At 44.5% G+C, this 18,753-nt stretch overlaps 1 protein-coding gene across 1 annotated transcript in view; it reads left to right on the top strand.

Annotated features, from left to right (window-relative positions):
* The window catches only part of col11a2 (collagen, type XI, alpha 2), a 40,642-nt gene extending 22,580 nt beyond the window's left edge, over nt 1-18,062 (top strand). Inside the window, exons 20-67 of the mRNA XM_068747619.1 lie at nt 117-170; nt 327-380; nt 467-511; nt 1,096-1,149; nt 2,116-2,160; nt 2,340-2,393; nt 2,527-2,571; nt 3,821-3,874; nt 3,990-4,034; nt 4,629-4,682; nt 4,796-4,840; nt 5,000-5,053; nt 5,161-5,268; nt 5,648-5,701; nt 5,800-5,853; nt 5,997-6,041; nt 6,314-6,367; nt 6,612-6,656; nt 6,754-6,807; nt 6,939-6,992; nt 7,591-7,644; nt 7,810-8,007; nt 8,114-8,167; nt 8,520-8,627; nt 8,739-8,846; nt 8,950-9,003; nt 9,101-9,154; nt 9,440-9,547; nt 10,306-10,359; nt 10,461-10,514; nt 10,645-10,698; nt 10,793-10,846; nt 10,963-11,070; nt 11,189-11,242; nt 11,351-11,404; nt 11,490-11,543; nt 12,473-12,526; nt 12,674-12,781; nt 12,926-12,979; nt 13,079-13,240; nt 13,346-13,399; nt 13,540-13,575; nt 13,671-13,724; nt 13,794-14,079; nt 14,483-14,595; nt 15,919-15,987; nt 16,152-16,388; nt 17,916-18,062. Coding sequence (XP_068603720.1) covers nt 117-170; nt 327-380; nt 467-511; nt 1,096-1,149; nt 2,116-2,160; nt 2,340-2,393; nt 2,527-2,571; nt 3,821-3,874; nt 3,990-4,034; nt 4,629-4,682; nt 4,796-4,840; nt 5,000-5,053; nt 5,161-5,268; nt 5,648-5,701; nt 5,800-5,853; nt 5,997-6,041; nt 6,314-6,367; nt 6,612-6,656; nt 6,754-6,807; nt 6,939-6,992; nt 7,591-7,644; nt 7,810-8,007; nt 8,114-8,167; nt 8,520-8,627; nt 8,739-8,846; nt 8,950-9,003; nt 9,101-9,154; nt 9,440-9,547; nt 10,306-10,359; nt 10,461-10,514; nt 10,645-10,698; nt 10,793-10,846; nt 10,963-11,070; nt 11,189-11,242; nt 11,351-11,404; nt 11,490-11,543; nt 12,473-12,526; nt 12,674-12,781; nt 12,926-12,979; nt 13,079-13,240; nt 13,346-13,399; nt 13,540-13,575; nt 13,671-13,724; nt 13,794-14,079; nt 14,483-14,595; nt 15,919-15,987; nt 16,152-16,388; nt 17,916-18,062 — 3,669 coding nt within the window. The remainder of the gene's footprint in view (nt 1-116; nt 171-326; nt 381-466; nt 512-1,095; nt 1,150-2,115; nt 2,161-2,339; nt 2,394-2,526; nt 2,572-3,820; nt 3,875-3,989; nt 4,035-4,628; nt 4,683-4,795; nt 4,841-4,999; nt 5,054-5,160; nt 5,269-5,647; nt 5,702-5,799; nt 5,854-5,996; nt 6,042-6,313; nt 6,368-6,611; nt 6,657-6,753; nt 6,808-6,938; nt 6,993-7,590; nt 7,645-7,809; nt 8,008-8,113; nt 8,168-8,519; nt 8,628-8,738; nt 8,847-8,949; nt 9,004-9,100; nt 9,155-9,439; nt 9,548-10,305; nt 10,360-10,460; nt 10,515-10,644; nt 10,699-10,792; nt 10,847-10,962; nt 11,071-11,188; nt 11,243-11,350; nt 11,405-11,489; nt 11,544-12,472; nt 12,527-12,673; nt 12,782-12,925; nt 12,980-13,078; nt 13,241-13,345; nt 13,400-13,539; nt 13,576-13,670; nt 13,725-13,793; nt 14,080-14,482; nt 14,596-15,918; nt 15,988-16,151; nt 16,389-17,915) is intronic.
* The last annotated feature ends 691 nt before the right edge of the window (nt 18,063-18,753 follow it).

Raw genomic sequence — 18,753 nt, forward strand, 5'->3', positions numbered from 1 at the left:
TATAGAAATTAAGTTACATTTTAAATGAAGTTTTATTTTCGAATTATTTTTGCATGACATACATGACATGGTCTATAAAACAGTAATAACATCTTAAATATGTGTGTTTCACTCAGGGGGACCGTGGCTTTGATGGCCTGCCTGGTTTGCCTGGAGACAAAGGACACAGGGTGAGTCCAAAGTAGCTCACGTGACACATAGACTGCAAATACCATTACTAACGTTGCTGTTTATCTTTAGTAAAATTATTGCTTTTGATCATTTATTAGAACATACACTTGTTAGGATGTTTTTGATTCTTCGCTCCTCTTTTCTGCCTCACCCAGGGTGACACGGGAACGCTGGGGCCCAACGGACCTCAAGGAGAGGATGGAGAGAGGGTATGAAATGGCTCCGCCGTCAGGTCTCTCTGTAGCGGCTGACGGGCCATAACTTTACGTCCTTGTTGTTTCCACGGTTCTTCCAGGGAGACGACGGAGAAGTTGGACCCAGGGGCCTTCCAGGTGAACCAGTGAGTGTTTCCATGACAACACAGCTGGTTTAATCTCTTCTATAAACTTCACCCACCTCCTTTGTATCCATTGTAAAGTCATCAGCTGGGGTCAAAGGCCAAATAAATGCAGTGTATCCTCAATAGCTCCATAAAACTCCATGTGAAAACTATTTATGATGAAAGGAGCTTTACTTTGAAAATCTTTACTTAAAAACTGCCTTGAGATGGTACAACAGTCAGAGGAACGAAGTTTGATCATTTTGAAGCAAGATCAGCGTCAAAATGATTTTCCAGTCATTTCATTTCTTTGTTTTGACCTGTAAGATGCATCTTTTCAAATAATATAATATTTGTACTGTGTAATAAAATATTTTGTAATATATTGTCGGAATATATACTTCCATTAAAATGTATATATTTTAAAAATCAATAAAATATTAAATAGATTTTGAAGCATCAGTTTAAATATTTAGAGTAAATGTTTGTTTTATTCAACAACACGTAGCAGCATTTTTTTATCCTTATAATCAGTGCCGTGCGATCCATTCTGTGTTTTTATTGATTTGTTTTGTGTGTGTGTGTGTGTGTGTGTGTGTGTGTAGGGACCTCGTGGTTTGCTCGGACCTAAAGGGCCTTCTGGAATCCCTGGACCTTCTGTGAGTAAAAGCAGCTTCAAACCACGCAGTGCTGCTCTTATAGAAATTATAGAATCTGCCCTAAATGACTCCCCATGAGAGAAATATCCAGTATTCTAAAAATACTCATTCATGTTTCCTCAATCAATTGAAGACAAGTAACATAACAGGACAGGGTGGCCGAGTCCCACCCATTCATTTGAGGCATGAAGATGTATATGATGTACATCATGTACATGAACATGTAGTACAGGGCTGGGCAATTATTTTTTTCCATGGGGCCACATGAGAAACAGAATATATTCTGGAGGGCTGGGCCGCAAGGCTGAACTCAATTCTACATAATATTAATTGTATTTCTTTACATTAAAAAAACAGTAAATACCATTACTTTGACAAGCTTGGAAGATTATATTTTAGAATTAAGCAATGAAATGTCATTTATTCCATTAAATTTCTCAAAACGATGGTAAAATAAATGTGAACGTTTTACATTTGTGACTCATATTCGTGAACATTTTCAGTCACTCTGAAACACATTTTGTGTTTAATATACTGTTGGAATGTTGTGTGAAGGTTCTTAGCATCCTAAAGACATCACAGATACATCATACTGAACTGTCACTGAATGCAGTTTTAGTCCATGCATGAGGTAAGATTAGAAAGTTTGTTTATTTTGTAATTTCCAATTAACCTTACACGGGCCGGTCAGAGTCAACCAAAGGGCCGCATGTGGCCCTGGGGCCCTACAACGCCCAGGTCTGATGTAGTACATGCTGTACATGTTTATATTTCAGTCCTTGAAGTTGGTGACCTTTACCCTTTAAAGAGAACAGCACAAAGCTCCATGCTTTGCTCTCTGATTATTATTAAACCTGCAATGAAAACTAGAAAAGGGGTTCAATGAGGAAAGTTATAGGTAAATATTAAACCTTATACTTTCAACTTGTTGATTGGGATTTCCCTCTGTGTATCCTGTCTTTTCAGGGTGTCCGAGGAAATGACGGGCCCCATGGTCCTAAAGGAAACTTGGTCAGTAACAGATGCGGTCTGACGTGTTTTCATGGAATCTTTATTGCATAAATAGTTGGAATTAGTGACCTATAGGTGACCTTACCTTATTAATTCTAATATATTATTGACTCCTTATTTGTACCTCTCTCGCTCTGCCTGTGTGTGTTTGTCATCTCTGTGTCTTCTATTTCTCTCAGGGCCCCCAAGGAGAGCCAGGACCTCCAGGTCAGCAGGGGACGTCAGGAACTCAGGTGAGACAGGACGAATGTACTTGTTGAAGAGCGTTGGCGTACTAATACTTATGCACATATAAAAATAAATAGTAAATGTTAGAATGTATATCCATGGTATGCATTTAGCATTATTTGTTTTGTTTTCATGCAGGGAATGTCAGGACCTCAGGGGCCCCTCGGACCCCCAGGAGAGAAAGTAAGAAACCAAAAACATTTAAAGTTGAATTTCATTAAAAGTAATGCAAAAAAAGATAAACTTGAGCATAACTGTGCATAACTTATATTACAATCAGCTCTAAAATAAGATATCCAGGAACTAATACATTCATTCTGCCATCATTACAGCTTTTCGGTCGCTTCGGTGCTTTTCTCAAATCGGCATTTGCACTGGAGTTCGTGCATTTCTCAAAACAATTAGTGCAAACTGCCAAACCTAGTGGACGACCTGCAAAAGCACGCTTCAAGTCAATGAAGCTGCCAGCGTGATCAAAATGAGAAATCCTGACACAAAAGACAAAAAAAAGGGTCAGAACTCGGTGACACGACCTGAAAAGGCCCGACTGCACTATACGCTACTTGTACAGCAATTTGAGAACTACAGTAAAGTTAACATTGCTGTAGTTGGGGGAGTATGTGAGTACAAGATACTGGATACGTACGTTTCACATATTTACTGTATATGCTCTTATATTCTACAGCAAAAGAAGAATACACTACAGTCACTGATTTAGAACAAACATAAAAAGCAGCCTTTTGGTAGAGCTGTGCACAAACATGAACAATAAAACAGCACATATTGTAAGTGACTCCACCCTCTGCATGCTGTGATGTCATCACATGCTGCTAGCACGGCCATTTGCACATAAATAAAGGTGTAAAATTTGCTTGACAGAATTTGATTTTGTATGTAATGATTCAAGCAGTGAAATAAAGACTATTAGTTTTATTGGGAATGACTATTCTAGATCATTTTGATGATGATAATGTTATAAAAAAGCAGAGAATTTTATGAAAGCAACGGATACATGTCCAAAAGCATTTATCAATTTGCTCAGAGCAAGGAGACGTTGCTGCTATGATGTGCACAAACGACTGAATGTTGAATGTTGGAGGTTGAACGAATAGTGATGAGAATTTTCATTCTGATCTGAGAAAAGCACCAAAGCGACGGAGAAAAACTGTAATAAGGAGAGAAGAAGAAACTCTTCTAAGACTGTAAACCATTTCAGTTTTACTTCTGTTGCTGTATACAAATACACAATGTTGACCTTTAGTGGGATAGATAGATAGATAGATAGATAGATAGATAGATAGATAGATAGATAGATAGATAGATAGATAGATAGATAGATAGATAGATAGATAGATATATAGATAGATATATAGATAGATAGATAGACAGATAGAGCAACATTTGTTTAACATCTGCCTTTCTTGTTCACCAGGGTCCTACAGGAAAACCGGGTCTTCCAGGAATGCCAGGCGCCGACGGTCCTCCTGTATGTTTGTCTGTTTGGGTTTTCTTTGCTTCTATCTTTAAAACCAAATCAAGTTGAATCCACTAAAGCTGTGATACATTTCCCGAGGGGTTAACGCTCTATTTGCCTTTGTCAGGGTCACCCAGGAAAAGAGGGGCCGACCGGTACCAAAGGGAACCAGGTGGGTGTCAACCCGTCACACCATTACATTTCTGTTACAGGCTCATTTTTTAAATTCTGCTGCAATAACAGCGGAGATGTTTTCTTGAACGCAACGGATTAACAAAATAAAGTGCTTTCTTTTTAAGGTTAAAAACTAATTACGCACACATTGGTGGATAGCGCCTGACAAATAATCTGAGTGCAACCTAATCTTTACACAGGGGATTTAAAATGTTGAAGCATCCTGGATTTCTCCCTCATACTCCGTTGCATTTCTCACTCGCACTCGACTGTTCTGTACGCAAGCATGCAGATAAGGAGGGCACTTATAGCACACTGTTGCCCCTTAGTGGCGGTAGTGGGGGGGTTATAGCACAACTCAACAGTGTACTATATACTGAATGCAACCAAGTATAAACAGAAAAAGGAAATAAAATATCGGTTAATGTAAGGACGAGAAATCTCGCGGGATTTTGATCTCGCGAGATCACGAGATCTCGTCCCATCCCTGCTCGACAGTATTTGTTAGAGTGTGAGGGAAATCTACACTTAGAATAAATTCGTGGGTGCATGTTTGCTTTAAGGCATTCTTTCCTTCTTTGATCTTTTCCAGGGTCCCAATGGTCCCCAAGGCGTTATTGGCTATCCTGGCCCACGTGGTATCAAGGTCACTGATCGCATGCTTCCTTACCGTTTCTGTTGCACACACAAATCAATTGGACCAACAAAACGTAAATATTCCTCAAGCATGTCAACGAGTTTGTCATATTTTGATTGCAGGGAGGTCAAGGAATCCGCGGACTGAAGGGCCACAAGGGAGAGAAGGTGAGCGCCATTCACTCCGAGTAATCAATAATAACACACTCAAACAATCTAGAAGAAGCAGAACGGGTCTTTTCCTTGAGGGACCTGGAGTTTGGATCAAGAACGAGCTTCATGTTCCGTGATGCTGAGTCTGCACTCTGTCGTGGTTTGTGCTTCCAGGGCGAAGATGGCTTCCCGGGAGTTAAGGGAGATTTTGGTTCCAAGGGAGAGCGGGTAAGATCGTGTCTTTAGAAGAGGGATTATGAACGATTGATTCACTTGTTGTTTATTATCTCACATGGATGTTCCTCCGATGATGTGTCTTTGTCTCCTGCTGACAGGGGGAGCTTGGAGTAGGGGGACCCAGAGGCGAGGATGGTCCAGAGGGGCCAAAGGGGCGCGTCGGGGCCCCCGGAGAGCTGGGCCCGATTGGGCTATTTGGAGAGAAGGTAATTATTATAATTATGCTTCCCTCTTCTGGTAAAGCACTGATGTGAGATATTTATACTGTTAATGATTATAATGCATGCATGATTAATAATTTATTTAATGTTATCTCAACTGCTTTAATGTATTTCTGTGTGAGCTGCTGTTTACTTTTGGGTTGAATGTGACCAAACATTAGATTTTATGCAATATGGGTTCCGTTCTAATGTTAATTTTTGTTTGTTTGTTTTGTGTGCTAATATGACAATAACATGCATGAGCCATTGCTGATGAATCTTTCAGACAAAGGGATGCATTTGTTTTGAAAGAATCTTTATTACATTTTTTATAGCACGTTTACAGACTCATTCAATTTAAAGCGTGCTCTCCGTGTGTTTTCAGGGTAAACTCGGCGTCCCTGGACTTCCTGGATATCCTGGAAGACAAGGCCCCAAGGTTAGAGAGTCCGATTCCCTTCTTCTTGTCTTGAGGCTTGCTGGTCCTCCGTATTGAATGAAACTGTGTCAGTAATAAGGTGCGGAATTGTTTTTCAGGGCTCTCTTGGCTTCCCAGGATTCCCCGGTTCTAATGGTGAGAAAGGAACAAGGGTAAGTTGATCGCTCGGCTTTCAATATTTAGTCATCAATATCAATTGATATAAGGGTCTAATTATTCATAATAATGATGGATCCAGTGGGTTGATCATATCCTCAGCGTTCACTAATGCATGACTCAATCTTCCTTTTTCCAGGGTTTAAGTGGCAAATCAGGACCCAGAGGACAAAGAGGACCAACGGTACCTTTTCACATTCATTAAGTCTATGATCACCATTTTGCTCGAGAGGACGACCTTTGGCCTCTCTTTCGCTCAAGCTGACACAGGGAGAAAAAAACATTTGTCTATTTACGATGTTAAAGTTTCGATTTCACTGATAAACATCAAAGATGGGTGGGCGTGGCGTTAACTGTGATGTCACAGGCGAACGCGTCTGTGCATGAATGTAAATGTGGGTTTCTGGTCTCTTGTTTGGTCATCATTAACGATGCTGTCATGTGTGTGTCCCTCAGGGCCCCAGGGGACAGAGAGGACCCAGGGGTGCGACCGGGAAGCCCGGAGCAAAGGTTTGTCTTGGCATGTTCTGAACTTTGCAATTAAGGAGCTGGATATTTTGACATTTCAGCCGATACTTCAAGCGTCTCCATTATTTGCTCTGTTGCCTAAAACCTCGTCTTCTTTGCATCACTTCCGATCTCGTCTTGAGTTTGCCATTGTCCTTTGCTGAGACCGTTATGACATGCAGAAGATGGCACCCCCCACCCCCCCATTCTACTGGTTCTCAGGCATTTGTTGTTCTTGCTGTCTTAGGGAACATCGGGAAGTGATGGCCCTCCTGGTCCTCTTGGGGAGAGGGTGAGCATGTCCTCCTGGGGTGTAATGTAATCTTTGCAATTGGGTGTTTTGACATTCTAATGTCCTTCATTACATCAAATTGTTTTTGTCTCACCAGGGACTGCCCGGCCCTCAGGGCGCCAACGGGTTCCCAGGACCAAAGGGACCTCCTGTAAGGAAATATTTGATCCTGCTTTTTCAAAGTCTTTGTTGGCACTGTACCCGTTTATTCCCAAATTGCCTTGGGTTCTCTCTCTTGTTGAGGCGGCTGATATTGATATATTGATTGATTTTCCCTCACAGGGACCACCAGGAAAGGATGGACTTCCTGGTCACCCTGGCCAGAGAGGAGAAGTTGTAAGTTATATTTTGTTATTCTGTTTTTTGTTGTTGTTGTTTTGTAAATATTAAAGTTTAATATAATTGATTAATACATTGATTTTGATTTTTACCAGTCATAGCTTTTCTTTCTCAACAAGACACCCATGAATGTTCAACATCCTAAAGGAATAAATGTTCATAGAGAGCGATTGTTGTTTTGATTGATGGACGTAGTTACTCTTGGAACTAAATATGTTTTGGTGCATTTATCTACATGTCATATCTGAATCAGCGACAATAAGCCTTTCAAGTAGAACAAATATATAATCTCAGTATTTTACAGAGAGAATTGTTCTACGTATTTCAGTGTAAAGCTTCATAGTGGTTTGGTTCGCCCAGCTACTTCTCATATCAGTTCATATGTTCCAAAGGCTTCTCCGGTCGCCTCCTTTAATTTCGTTAATGGTTGTTTCACTCTCACTTCACGTTCTCGTTATTGGTGACGCCCCGGCTGTGCTGCAGGTTACCAGGAGGGCCGAGTTGGCTCAGGCTTGGATTGTGCACATATTGTTTAGTTTCAACAGTCACAATGAAATTCAGCCATTTTATTGTCCACTGAATTTCTCCCCATCAGGGTTTCCAAGGTAAAATGGGCCCTCCTGGGCCTCCTGGAGTCGTTGGACCTCAGGTGAGGGTTTGTTTTTCAATTGTCGTGCTTTATTTTTAGTGTCGTAAAACACCGGTTGACTCTTTTCTTTTTTATTTGCATTCATACCCACCATCAATGCACGTTATTTTCCCCCGATATCCCTTTCAACCTCTCCCCCTGCCCTTTCCATCTTCTCCTTCCCAGGGCCCATCGGGAGAGACCGGCCCTATGGGTGAGCGTGGGCATCCTGGACCCTCAGGTCCACCCGGAGAGCAAGGCCTTTCCGGTCCCTCGGGGAAGGAGGGTACAAAAGGAGATCCTGGACCCCCTGGCGGCCCCGGCAAAGACGGACCCCCAGGACTGAGAGGCTTTCCTGGGGAGCGAGGACTGCCTGGAACTCCAGTGAGTGTGACCAACAGAACTACAGAGGCAGACGCTTAAAGCTAGCCTGCATAAACTACTTGATTGAGGCTAATTACTACTTCATCCACTCTTGCCTTCTTTGCAGGGAGGCGGGGGGCTCAAAGGAAGCGAGGGACCGGCTGGACCTCCTGGACTTGCTGTACGTTTCAAACCACAATGAAGCTTCACTTTATTGTGTGGCCGATTTTCCCTCGTCAACAATAAGAATTCTATTCATGAAATTATTCATGAATCCCGATTTGAAAAAGATCTACGTTGCCTATGAGTGTGTTTAGTATAGAAATGATTCCTGATGAATCCAGTGAAATTTGGGCCCTGTTCAGACGTGGTGGATGTCTGCACTGCGCTGACTGCTGCTTCAGTTGGTTTCTCTTCCTGCCTGTTCTGAACTGAAGTAAATGTTTCGTTACAGATTGTGGCTGCTGGCTGTTGTCAGTCCCCAACATTAATGGATACTTGCTCTACTTGGTTCTGATATTGTACATTTCTAGGGGTCTTCAGGTGAAAGAGGACAACCTGGTACTGCTGGACCTGTTGGACCCCCTGGAAGACCAGGGCCCCAGGGGCCTCCTGGACCCGGTGGAGAGAAGGGAGTTCCTGTGAGTGTTCTGAAGGATCTCATCCAATCTGTTGTCGTGTGCAAAGATAGCGCTTTGCAGCCAGAGGAAAAGCTACTGATTGTCGGCTTTGTTCGTTTTCTCCTGTCCAAGGGTGAGAAAGGTCCTGTTGGCCCCGCAGGTCGTGATGGAGTGCAGGGTCCTGTGGGTCTACCTGGACCTGCTGGATCGCCTGGAGTACCCGGAGAGGATGGTGACAAGGTCAGTTCTAAAAACAATCAGTCTCCAATCCCATTCATCTCCACCTTGCTCGTAAGCGGGATGATTGTCCTTCAGCTCTTTACATCAACTTGATTGATTGCAGGGCGAGGTTGGAGAACACGGCCAAAAAGGAGCAAAGGGGGCGAAAGGCGAGCATGTGAGTGCTCACTATTGGAGCCAATCGTTCTGATGTTTCTCTCCTACTTGCTGCTGACATTGTTTTTTTGCTTGTTCTTGTTTTTTTCTGTTGGCAGGGTCCTCCTGGTCCGTCTGGGCCAATGGGTCCGGTCGGTCAGCCTGGTGCTGCTGTAAGTCCAGACAGAATGCGGCTCGGCAGTGCCAGCTAGTTCCACTGGTTTCTGATTGGTTAAACGTGGTTCGAGCTCGACATAAAAAGCATAGAAGTTCCTCTTAGCTTTTGTGTGCTGTATAATGCAAGAGTGCTTAAAAATGATCCACATTTAAACTGATCTGATTATTGCAATGACAGAAGAACACATTAATTCCCCATCATGAGGAGATGAAGGCAAATGTTTTCTGCTGACTGGTTGTCTCACGTCTTTATTTGAGTTTTTCTTCTTCTGTGGTGTCAGGGTGCCGATGGAGAGCTAGGACCGAGGGGCCAGCAGGGGCCTTTTGGAACTAAAGGTGATGAGGGATCCAGAGGATTCCCAGGAGCCCCTGGACCCATCGGACTGCAGGTACAATCAAATCACAAAACTCACCTCATAAATAAATAAATCATAGAACTATGTTAGAATGCTCAAAAACACGTGGTCGTTAAGTGTAACCTTTGGCATCAGTGCAACACCAGTGTGGGTGGGTGGGTGGGTGGGTGAGTGTGTGTATGTGCGTGTCTGATGGGCTTTCTGCAAATAATAACAGATATATACAGTATATATGTATATATTATATTCTGTATATTTTATTCCATATTTATTTACTCCTGTGACTCGCTCCCTGGATCAGTCAGGATATATTCTTGTAAGGGACCCGGGGACATCGCCCGGAATGCAGCAGCCATCCTCGCGATGAATCCAGAGCTCTGTCAGAACTTTCTCTCGGTGGAATTCAGCTCCTTCTATCGTGTTGCCTCTAAACAGCTTTCCATTTACTTCTTAAACGTGCCGTTACATTTGTAGAACTTTCAGAACCCGCCTATATGTAGGTGCGTCATCTAAAACCAGTGCAGCTTCAAATAGGATAGGAGACGATGCACCACTGGTTCCAGACCAGAGCGTTGTTGGTCCGTGCCGCAGCCCCATTCGGATGCAGCAAAGATTCCCATTTAAGAACACTCCGACATGTGCTAGGACATTTCTGTGCACGCACCATGGGGGGCAGGTCTATAAATGGCAGGTGGATAGAGACTTCAGTGTCAGACTTTGGTCCAGATATGGAGATGATGGGTTGCTAAGCCAGACAAGCTGTTTGAGTAACTTTCATCTCTGTCCTGAAGGGACTACCGGGACCAGCAGGTGAGAAAGGAGAGACCGGCGACGTTGGACCGCTGGTGAGCTTCATCACAACATGACAGTCACTGTGACTGCGACTTATTGCATGAATATACCGTCATAAATGATGATATGAGTGTGAGTGTCTTGGTGTTTCCAGGGTCCTCCAGGCCCTCCAGGGCCCCGTGGCCCTGCCGGACCCAATGGTGCTGACGTGAGTGTTAACAGCTTTTAACTTGTAAATAACAACATGCAATGTTGTGGAGATCGTGCTCAAAGATTTCCTCAAGCTGCTAATAGGATGATGGGAGCTTTTATTTATAGTTCCTGTGTGTCTCTTTCAGGGTCCTCAAGGTCCACCTGGGGGCTTGGGTAATCCGGGACCTCTCGGAGAGAAGGTGCAGAGACAAAGGAATATAAAGCAATATTTCTGCATGAGCTTGGCCCAAAGAGTTTAAGTTACGATACTGGACATGCTGTTTTGCTCCACAGGGCGAGCCCGGTGAGGCCGGACCTCCAGGAATCGGAGGGGAGCTGGGAAAGAAGGTGAGTGGACAAGCGTCTCTTCCCAAAGGCCAGTTGATCTCCATGCTGTGCCTTCGGCGAGCGATCAATAACATCCATGAGTTGGTTAATCGAGGGATGAGTGCTCTGATTGACAGGGTCCCCGAGGAGAGCGAGGAGAAAAGGGAGAGGCCGGTCAACCGGGAACTGGTGGACCTGCAGGTGGACGAGGACGACCTGGAGACGATGGACCAAAAGGAAACCCTGTGTGACATCCACCGCAACACACACACACACACACACACACACACACACACAATGACATGAACCTCTGATGAACGAGCAAAAATGACTTCCTGTCAATATCGCTGTGTCTAATGTCAGGGTCCTGTTGGTTTCCCTGGTGATCCTGGTCCCTCTGGTGAGGTTGGACCCAGAGTGAGTAACTTTATTTTCATCATATCAATACTTTATTATGTTGGATATCATAACTATATATATATATATATAAATACAAGCCACTAACCCAGATCTGCTTCACTTCAGGGTCAAGACGGGGCCAAGGGAGAGCGAGGAGAAGATGGAGAAGCAGGAGAATCGGTGAGTCAAACGAAGCCGCAAAGCAAGTTTGTGAGTCAAGTGTTAGAATAATATCAGCATTTTCACTCCTCACTTCCTGTTGCAGGGCTCCCCTGGACCTTCAGGCGAGAACGGCCCTCCCGGCCCCCTAGGAAAGAGGGTAAGGTCGCCGCCCTCGTTCAGTTCATCTAAATTCACAATAAGAGATAGACGGTGGCAATTCCTCATAACATGATGTGATATTATGTGGCTGTAAACAGGGCTATTCTGGGGCCCTACGCAATATAAGCACAAGGGGCCCTTGCTCAGGAGCACCTCAGCAGTGCCCTGGAGGTAGACTGGCTCCTCTCCAGCCACCAGTCCACACTCCGTACTTTTGAACTGAGCGGAACCCTGCTAATGTAAAGTGTGTCCTATTAGCGATGCGCTAATCTCTCGTTACGATATTCGCCTAACGATACGATTCGATACACTTACAGCATCAATTACACAATATGTGGCTGTGACTGGCGTCAGAGTCCAACCTCCAGTGTTGGATTCGTTCCACCTTTACCAAAGCCTGACCTGTAGACAGGTCACAGGTCGAGTGTGCAGTCAAACTCTTACTTTTACGATGAGCTTTTCTTCAAGAAGGATTTACACTAGATTCTATCAACCGAGTCACAACCGAGTCCCACAAAACAACACTAAATATTTACCTTGCGACTGTGTAGCTTTTCTGAGACATGATGACGAGTGACGACCGCAGACCGCTGTTTGTATCACGCATCGCTTGCTTCCACGCTAGTCTGCTTACAATATAGGCCGGCTGTAAACAATAAAGTCAGTTGAGATCGAAACATTTTCTCACCTGCTCTGTCGTAAAGTAAAACTTCCTTTGGGCTGAGCTGTGGCTCAGGTAGAGCAGTCAGTCACTCACCTGAAGGTCGCAGGTTAGCCCCACCAGTCTACATGTCAGCGTGTCATTTTAACACTCCCCATTGATTGTGCATCAGCGCTGTGATCTATCCATATTGGTACAAACCTGATCATGCGTGAGATTTGAAAGCTTCTGTTTTTTAACGCTGTGGTACATGTTTCACTTTTCAGGGCCCTGCTGGAACACGAGGGCCAGAGGGACGTCAGGGAGGAAAGGGCACTAAGGTGAGCAGCATTCGGTCCGTCTTGGAACGTCCCCGTATCTTCAGCTCCTTTGAGATCTTGTTTTTCAAGCATGGTCCAGCTTGTGTCGGGACAGGGATTGTCTATTGTGTCACATCATCCAATCACAATTCTCGTCATCATCTCCAGGGAGACTCTGGCGCTGTCGGCCCCGCTGGAAAAACTGGCCCTGTGGGCCCCCAGGGTGTACCAGGGAAGCCTGGAACCGAAGGTCTCCGAGGTCTCCCCGGATCAGTGGTAAGTTCTGTTTATTTCTAAGAAGAAAGAAATATTTCTAAGAACACGAGGTCCTGACTGCCGAGTGTGACGTGTGTTATGTGTGTTGTGTGGTGTGTGTGTGGAATGGCCACCACTTAGTCGTGTATTTCTAACGTGTTTCAGGGTGAGCAAGGTTCTCCTGGATCCGCTGGGCAGAAAGGACCCCCCGGACCCCTCGTAAGATAGTGACGTCCTGTTGTCTTCACCTTCACGCTCTGCTTCAGTCCTCCAATGTTCTGCCTTCCAACACTCTTACCCTCTTCTTTCTCCTCATAGGGTCCCCCTGGTTTGCCCGGTCTGCGTGGCGACCATGGTGGCAAGGGAGAGAAGGGACACCCAGGTCTTATCGGTCTCATTGGACCCCCAGGAGAACAGGGAGAAAAGGGGGACAGAGGACTTCCTGGGCCTCATGGATCTTTTGGATCAAAAGGAGAGTCTGTAAGTCGTACCTCCTTCACGTGTCTTCAATAAAGGCTACCACGATTCACAAAAGCAAGTACATTCCCGCGTTCTCATGTTGGACGTATTTGTACTTTCTTACAGGGGATGGCTGGAGGCACAGGACCCATCGGACCTTCTGGTCCTCCTGGTCTACCCGTGAGTGCTGTTTTACCCCATGAACATGGCGACTCATTACCTTTTCCTCTTCCCTACTTTATTAAGTACTGCAGGACATGAGAGCTAAGAGCTGAATGGATGGTCACCATCGTTCAATTAAAGCGTCCCGTCTTTTGCAGGGTCCTCAAGGTATCAAAGGAGCCAAGGGTTCTTCTGTGAGTTCTCCTAAACCACAAAATATATCACTCGTGCAAAGCGTGTCGACTAAGGTTCGGTTCTGTAGTAACGCTGCTTGTCATGCTGCCTTCAGGGAGGCACTGGTCCAAAGGGAGAGAAGGGTGTTCAAGGACCTCCTGGGCCTCCTGTAAGTGCTCCGAACTTTTGTCTGACCGTTTTATCATTTGGTGGACTAAAATGCATCCTTGGTGTTCAGGGTCCGGCTGGCGAGGTCATTCAGCCACTTCCCATCCAAAGGAGTCCCAAATCCAAGCGCTCCATCGATGCCAGCCAGCTGCTCCCCGACCATGACCCCGACATGCCTGCGTCTGATGCCGCCGGCGCCGAGTCGCCGATGGGCAGTGAAGGCATGGAGGAGATTTTCGGCTCGCTCAACTCGCTTCGACAGGAGATCGAGAGCATGCGCTTCCCCTTGGGCACCCAGGACAGCCCCGCCCGCACCTGCCAAGACCTGCAGCTCAGTCAGCCGGACCTCAAAGACGGTGAGAACATTAACCCAAATCCATAGGGGTCAGACCAAAATGAATTAATGTTAAACTGCCAAATATAATTTTTTTTTAATTCTTTACTGTTTGATATACACAGCACATATACATAAATGTGTTTCTTTGTACCATTTAGAACTTTGAATTTGGGTTGAACAAATAACATTTGACTTATTGATTGATTGAAATGCATGACAAAGTTGTGCTCTAGATCAGGGGAGTCAGTTCTTTCCGAGAAGCTTTTATTCCGACCGCTTTTCATTGCTGTCTTTACATCAAACCACAACAAGCTCATTTTGTCCTGAATGACATGCAAAGGATGTGATTTGTGACGCGAGAAAAAATCCTCTTCTGCTTAAAAAAACTCTAAAGTACTGAGAGAAAATGTCTTCCTCTGCAGGAGAGTATTGGATCGACCCCAACCAGGGCTGCTCCAGAGACTCCTTCAAGGTCTTCTGTAATTTCACTAATGGAGCAGAGACGTGCCTGTACCCCAGCAAGGACATCAACAGGGTCAGTCCTCCCGATCAGCAGCACTGTAAAGCCCCGTGGAATGAAGCAAAAACGTCTGCGAGTATGTTAAGAAGTAAACTGCTCAAAAAAACACAGGAAACACTTAAATTACACTTCTCAGATCTCAATGAAATAAATACACCAGTTGAAAATCTTTATAGATTCCATGGTGAAATTCGTTGAGAACAAAATAATGTAAAAACATTTAAAGGAATACAAAATCATGAACTCATTAAGGACTGGATTCAGAACTACTGTATACCCAAATTCAAAGTGGAAAAACTCAGAACACAGGCTGATCCAGCTCGTGTGAAGACCACTCTCAGTTGTGTGTGTGTGCACTTCCTGTCTCTGTATGACCTTCCTACGTTGTCAGGGCATGCTCCTGATGAGAGGATGGATGGTTTCCTGTTGGACCTCCTCCCAGACGTTGTGTGGGTGGTGGATACTACGATACATGATGTCCCAGAAGTCCCCGAATGGATTCAGGTCTAAGCAGACTAGGCAATAGGCAATAAGGCTCATCTTTGTCATGGACCAGAAGGAACACAGGGCCCACTGCACCAGCAAACAGTCAAACAGTCTGACAATGGGCCTGAGGATCTCATCCTGGTACTGAACAGCAGTCAGGGTACCTCTGGTTCTGTGAGGCCCTCCAAGGATATGCTTCCACAGCACCAAACGGGCTGTACTGGAGGATGCTTCAGGCAGCATCACGTTCTCCACGGCATCTCCAGACTGTCACGTGAGCTCAGGGTGAAGGGAACAAATCTACAAATGTCAGTCCGGCTGCACGGAACCAGAGTGTGAGCACAGGCCCCAACAGAGGGTGGATCCTCCTGGAGTCGGAGTCGGAGAGTTTGGGCAGAAATATGTACCCCAGAGGCCTCCTGGAGGTCATTTTGGAAGCCTCTTCCTGTTCCTCCATGCACACAGTCAATCAGAAAGGATGGTCTCTGACCACCACCTACAAATCCATTCCTTAAATAGGACTTGTCTTACTAATTGATTCTCCTTTCCACCCCTTGTCTGTCCAATTTGCACAGCAGCAGGCGAAATTCTATTTAGTTCTATTTCCTAACTGGACAATTTCATATCCCAGGAGGTTGATTGCCTTGGAGTTACACTCAGATGATGATCTGTTCCCTTTATTTTTTTGAGCAGTGCATCCAACCACCATTTCAGTGGTAGCTTTTATTTATATTTAGAATAACAACAGTGAGAACTCACTGATGAAACGGGAAAATTGGGACCAGATTGATATAGAGTTGTTGAATTTTCCCAAACAAGCAACTAAAATTGCTCGACTATACTCTGTGACAGGTGAAGATGAGCTCCTGGGACAAAGAGACTCCGGGATCCTGGTACAGTCAATTCTCCACAGGTAGAAAGGTCAGTAACACCCTGAGTCTATAACATGATGACCAGATCTTCGTTTACTTCCTCGGCTGACCTAATTTTATGGTCATCTCCTCTCCATTTGCTTTCTTTTGCTCTTCTTGTCCTTCCCCCACATCCCATTCCGTTCCCTCCTCTTCACACATTTCTTGTCCCAGTTCTCCTACACAGACTCTAACGGCGAGCCTTTGGGCGTGGTCCAGTTGGGCTTCCTGCGTCTCCTGAGCGTCCAGGCCCACCAGAGTCTCACCTACCACTGCCACCGCTCTGTGGCATGGTCCGACCGCAGCGCCAAGAACGGCTACAGCCGAGCGCTGCATCTCCGGGGCGCTAACGAGGAGGATCTGAGCTACGAGACCAACCCGTACATTAAAGCTCTGGAGGACGGCTGCTCTGTGAGTTTACACGGTCATGACGCTCCACTGTCAGGATAACCGTCATAATGCGATATTCCTCGCATCTCAACATCCTGTTTCAGGCAGAAATGCATCGCGTTAAGTTTCGTGCAGCCTTTAGAGGACTCCCCGCGGTGGTCAAAGGTCACTGTGACCTCACAAATCGTGTTTTAACCATAACTCAACAATTTGTATGACAATATATGCTAAAGAAAGTGATTTAGTTTTAGGTCATAATTGTATTTTCCCCCCCAAAAAACAAATTCTGGCCAAATGGAGATTTTTCTTTCGTTCCCAACATGAAACTGTGCTGATTCATAGATTATTATTATTATTGTAGATTTTTAGTTTAGTTGATTCTTTTCAATCATCAACAAAATAATACATTTGATATACCGGTAAATAAATACGCACACAAATATTGAATCACACAAATATTGAATGAAAAAAAAACAGAAAGAGGAAGAATCTTATTCCTTCTGCCCCTGTGTCACAAGAAACTCAGCCGATTTCTCCCGACGGGTCTGGCCCACATTTTAGGGTCAGTGAGGGCTTCAGAACTCCCAACTTTTAAAACTGGGTGCCAGAGAGTAATCTTTTGAAAACTTCGCTCGTTACCATCGTTGTGTAACTGACCAAATGCAGTTGTTGCCAATACTGTGATGACACAGCCTCACTTTGTGTCAGACGATTCTTGTGTGGACAGAACAGCAACAGATACCACAGTGAACTGCTGCCTTCTGTTTGCCTGCTGCAGTTTATTTTAGAGCCATGGGTAAAACCAGGGCCGTCAACAGACTTGCTGGGGCCCGGGACAGGCAAGAACCATATGGGCCCCCCCCACCACCAAATAATCCTCCACGACATCTAGCCATTCGTTTAAATCAATAATGATGTATATAAGAACAATACAAAAACTGGAGAGCATGCAGAACAACTTTGCTTTTTGCACCACAATCTAATGCTGCTTAATTTGCAATAATAATTGACATTTCTCTAAAAAGAACATTCTAACTTTGTTTTACTTTATAACTTTATTTTATTTAAAATGTCAGGAAGCTATTCATTTGCTTAATTTTTTATTTAACTTTATTAGACATGCTGCTGAGCTCCCTGCATTTTGTTACAATTTTCAAAGAAAGATTTGTTGATTATTGTCTAAGGTTTTTTTTAAGCTGTTTAATAGACATATGCTTAAAGGCATTTAAACTAAATTAAGTGTTGGAGTTCGTATTATTCTAAATTTTGACGCCAATATTTTCACTTTTACTGCAAATGAATATTGCCACCAAATATCGATTATCGGCCTCCTTGATTACTAATAATCGGTATAAAATAACCATATTGGTCGATCACTAGTTAGTTTGATTTTTAAAAGCGTAGCACTGCCATCTAGTGGCCTGACATTTGTAATCATTTTTGCAGATGTGTATTTTTCCTTTTTAAAGATAAAGGAAAAGTACTTCTGTGTTTTGAAACGCGTTTCTTAATTGAAGGTCCTCACAAGCCTCATGTCTCTCATTGCAGTACCGAAAGGGCTTCGACAGGACAGTCCTGGAGATCAACACGCCACAGGTGGAGCATCTCCCTCTGCTGGATATCAAGGTGTCAGACTTTGGGGAGAGCAATCAGCAGTTTGGGTTTGAAGTGGGACCTGTCTGTTTCCGAGGCTAAAAGCACACACGCATACACATGCACTTAAAGACACAATTATATATGATAACGTACACGCCCAGTAATTTGTAAATTAACTTGTAAATTATATAAAACACACACAAAACCAACAGACACGCAAACACACTGATATACACGCACACACAATACTGTTTGCTCTCACACTCAAGTGCGTGCCTGGAGAACACAAGATCCTCCCAACAACTAATGGACGTCAAATAAAAGGAAAGAGGAGAGTAAAGAATAAAATGAAAACACTTACAGAGAGGAAGCCATCTTTGGGCATACAGCTGTGAGGAAAGAAGAAAAAGCCAACAGAGCCGGTCTCAGTACAAAACTGAGCCGGCGTCTTAAAGCCTGAAGCCTGAAGCCCCGCCTCCCGCCGACTCCGCCCTCCTCCCGGCCTTCATCTCACCTGCTCTACCTCTCCCACCTACTCCTCACACAAAAGGGTCACATTTGGATGCTAATTGCATGTCCTTAATCTCTGCTCCGACTGGCACGCGGAGACATCGTCGCTGCTGTACGAGCTTTTTTTGTTCACATTTGATCAGTGTTCAAAACAAGTTGAGGCATAGTTGAGGAATAAAAGCTGCGGATTCACTTTGAATCTATTTCTGCAGTTGCCAGGTGGGGGCGCCCATTCCCAACATCAAATCCAATCAGTTAAGAAGCGCTGACACCGGGAAAT

Source organism: Brachionichthys hirsutus, chromosome 13 (assembly GCF_040956055.1).
Source record: "Brachionichthys hirsutus isolate HB-005 chromosome 13, CSIRO-AGI_Bhir_v1, whole genome shotgun sequence".
NCBI lineage: Eukaryota > Metazoa > Chordata > Actinopteri > Lophiiformes > Brachionichthyidae > Brachionichthys > Brachionichthys hirsutus.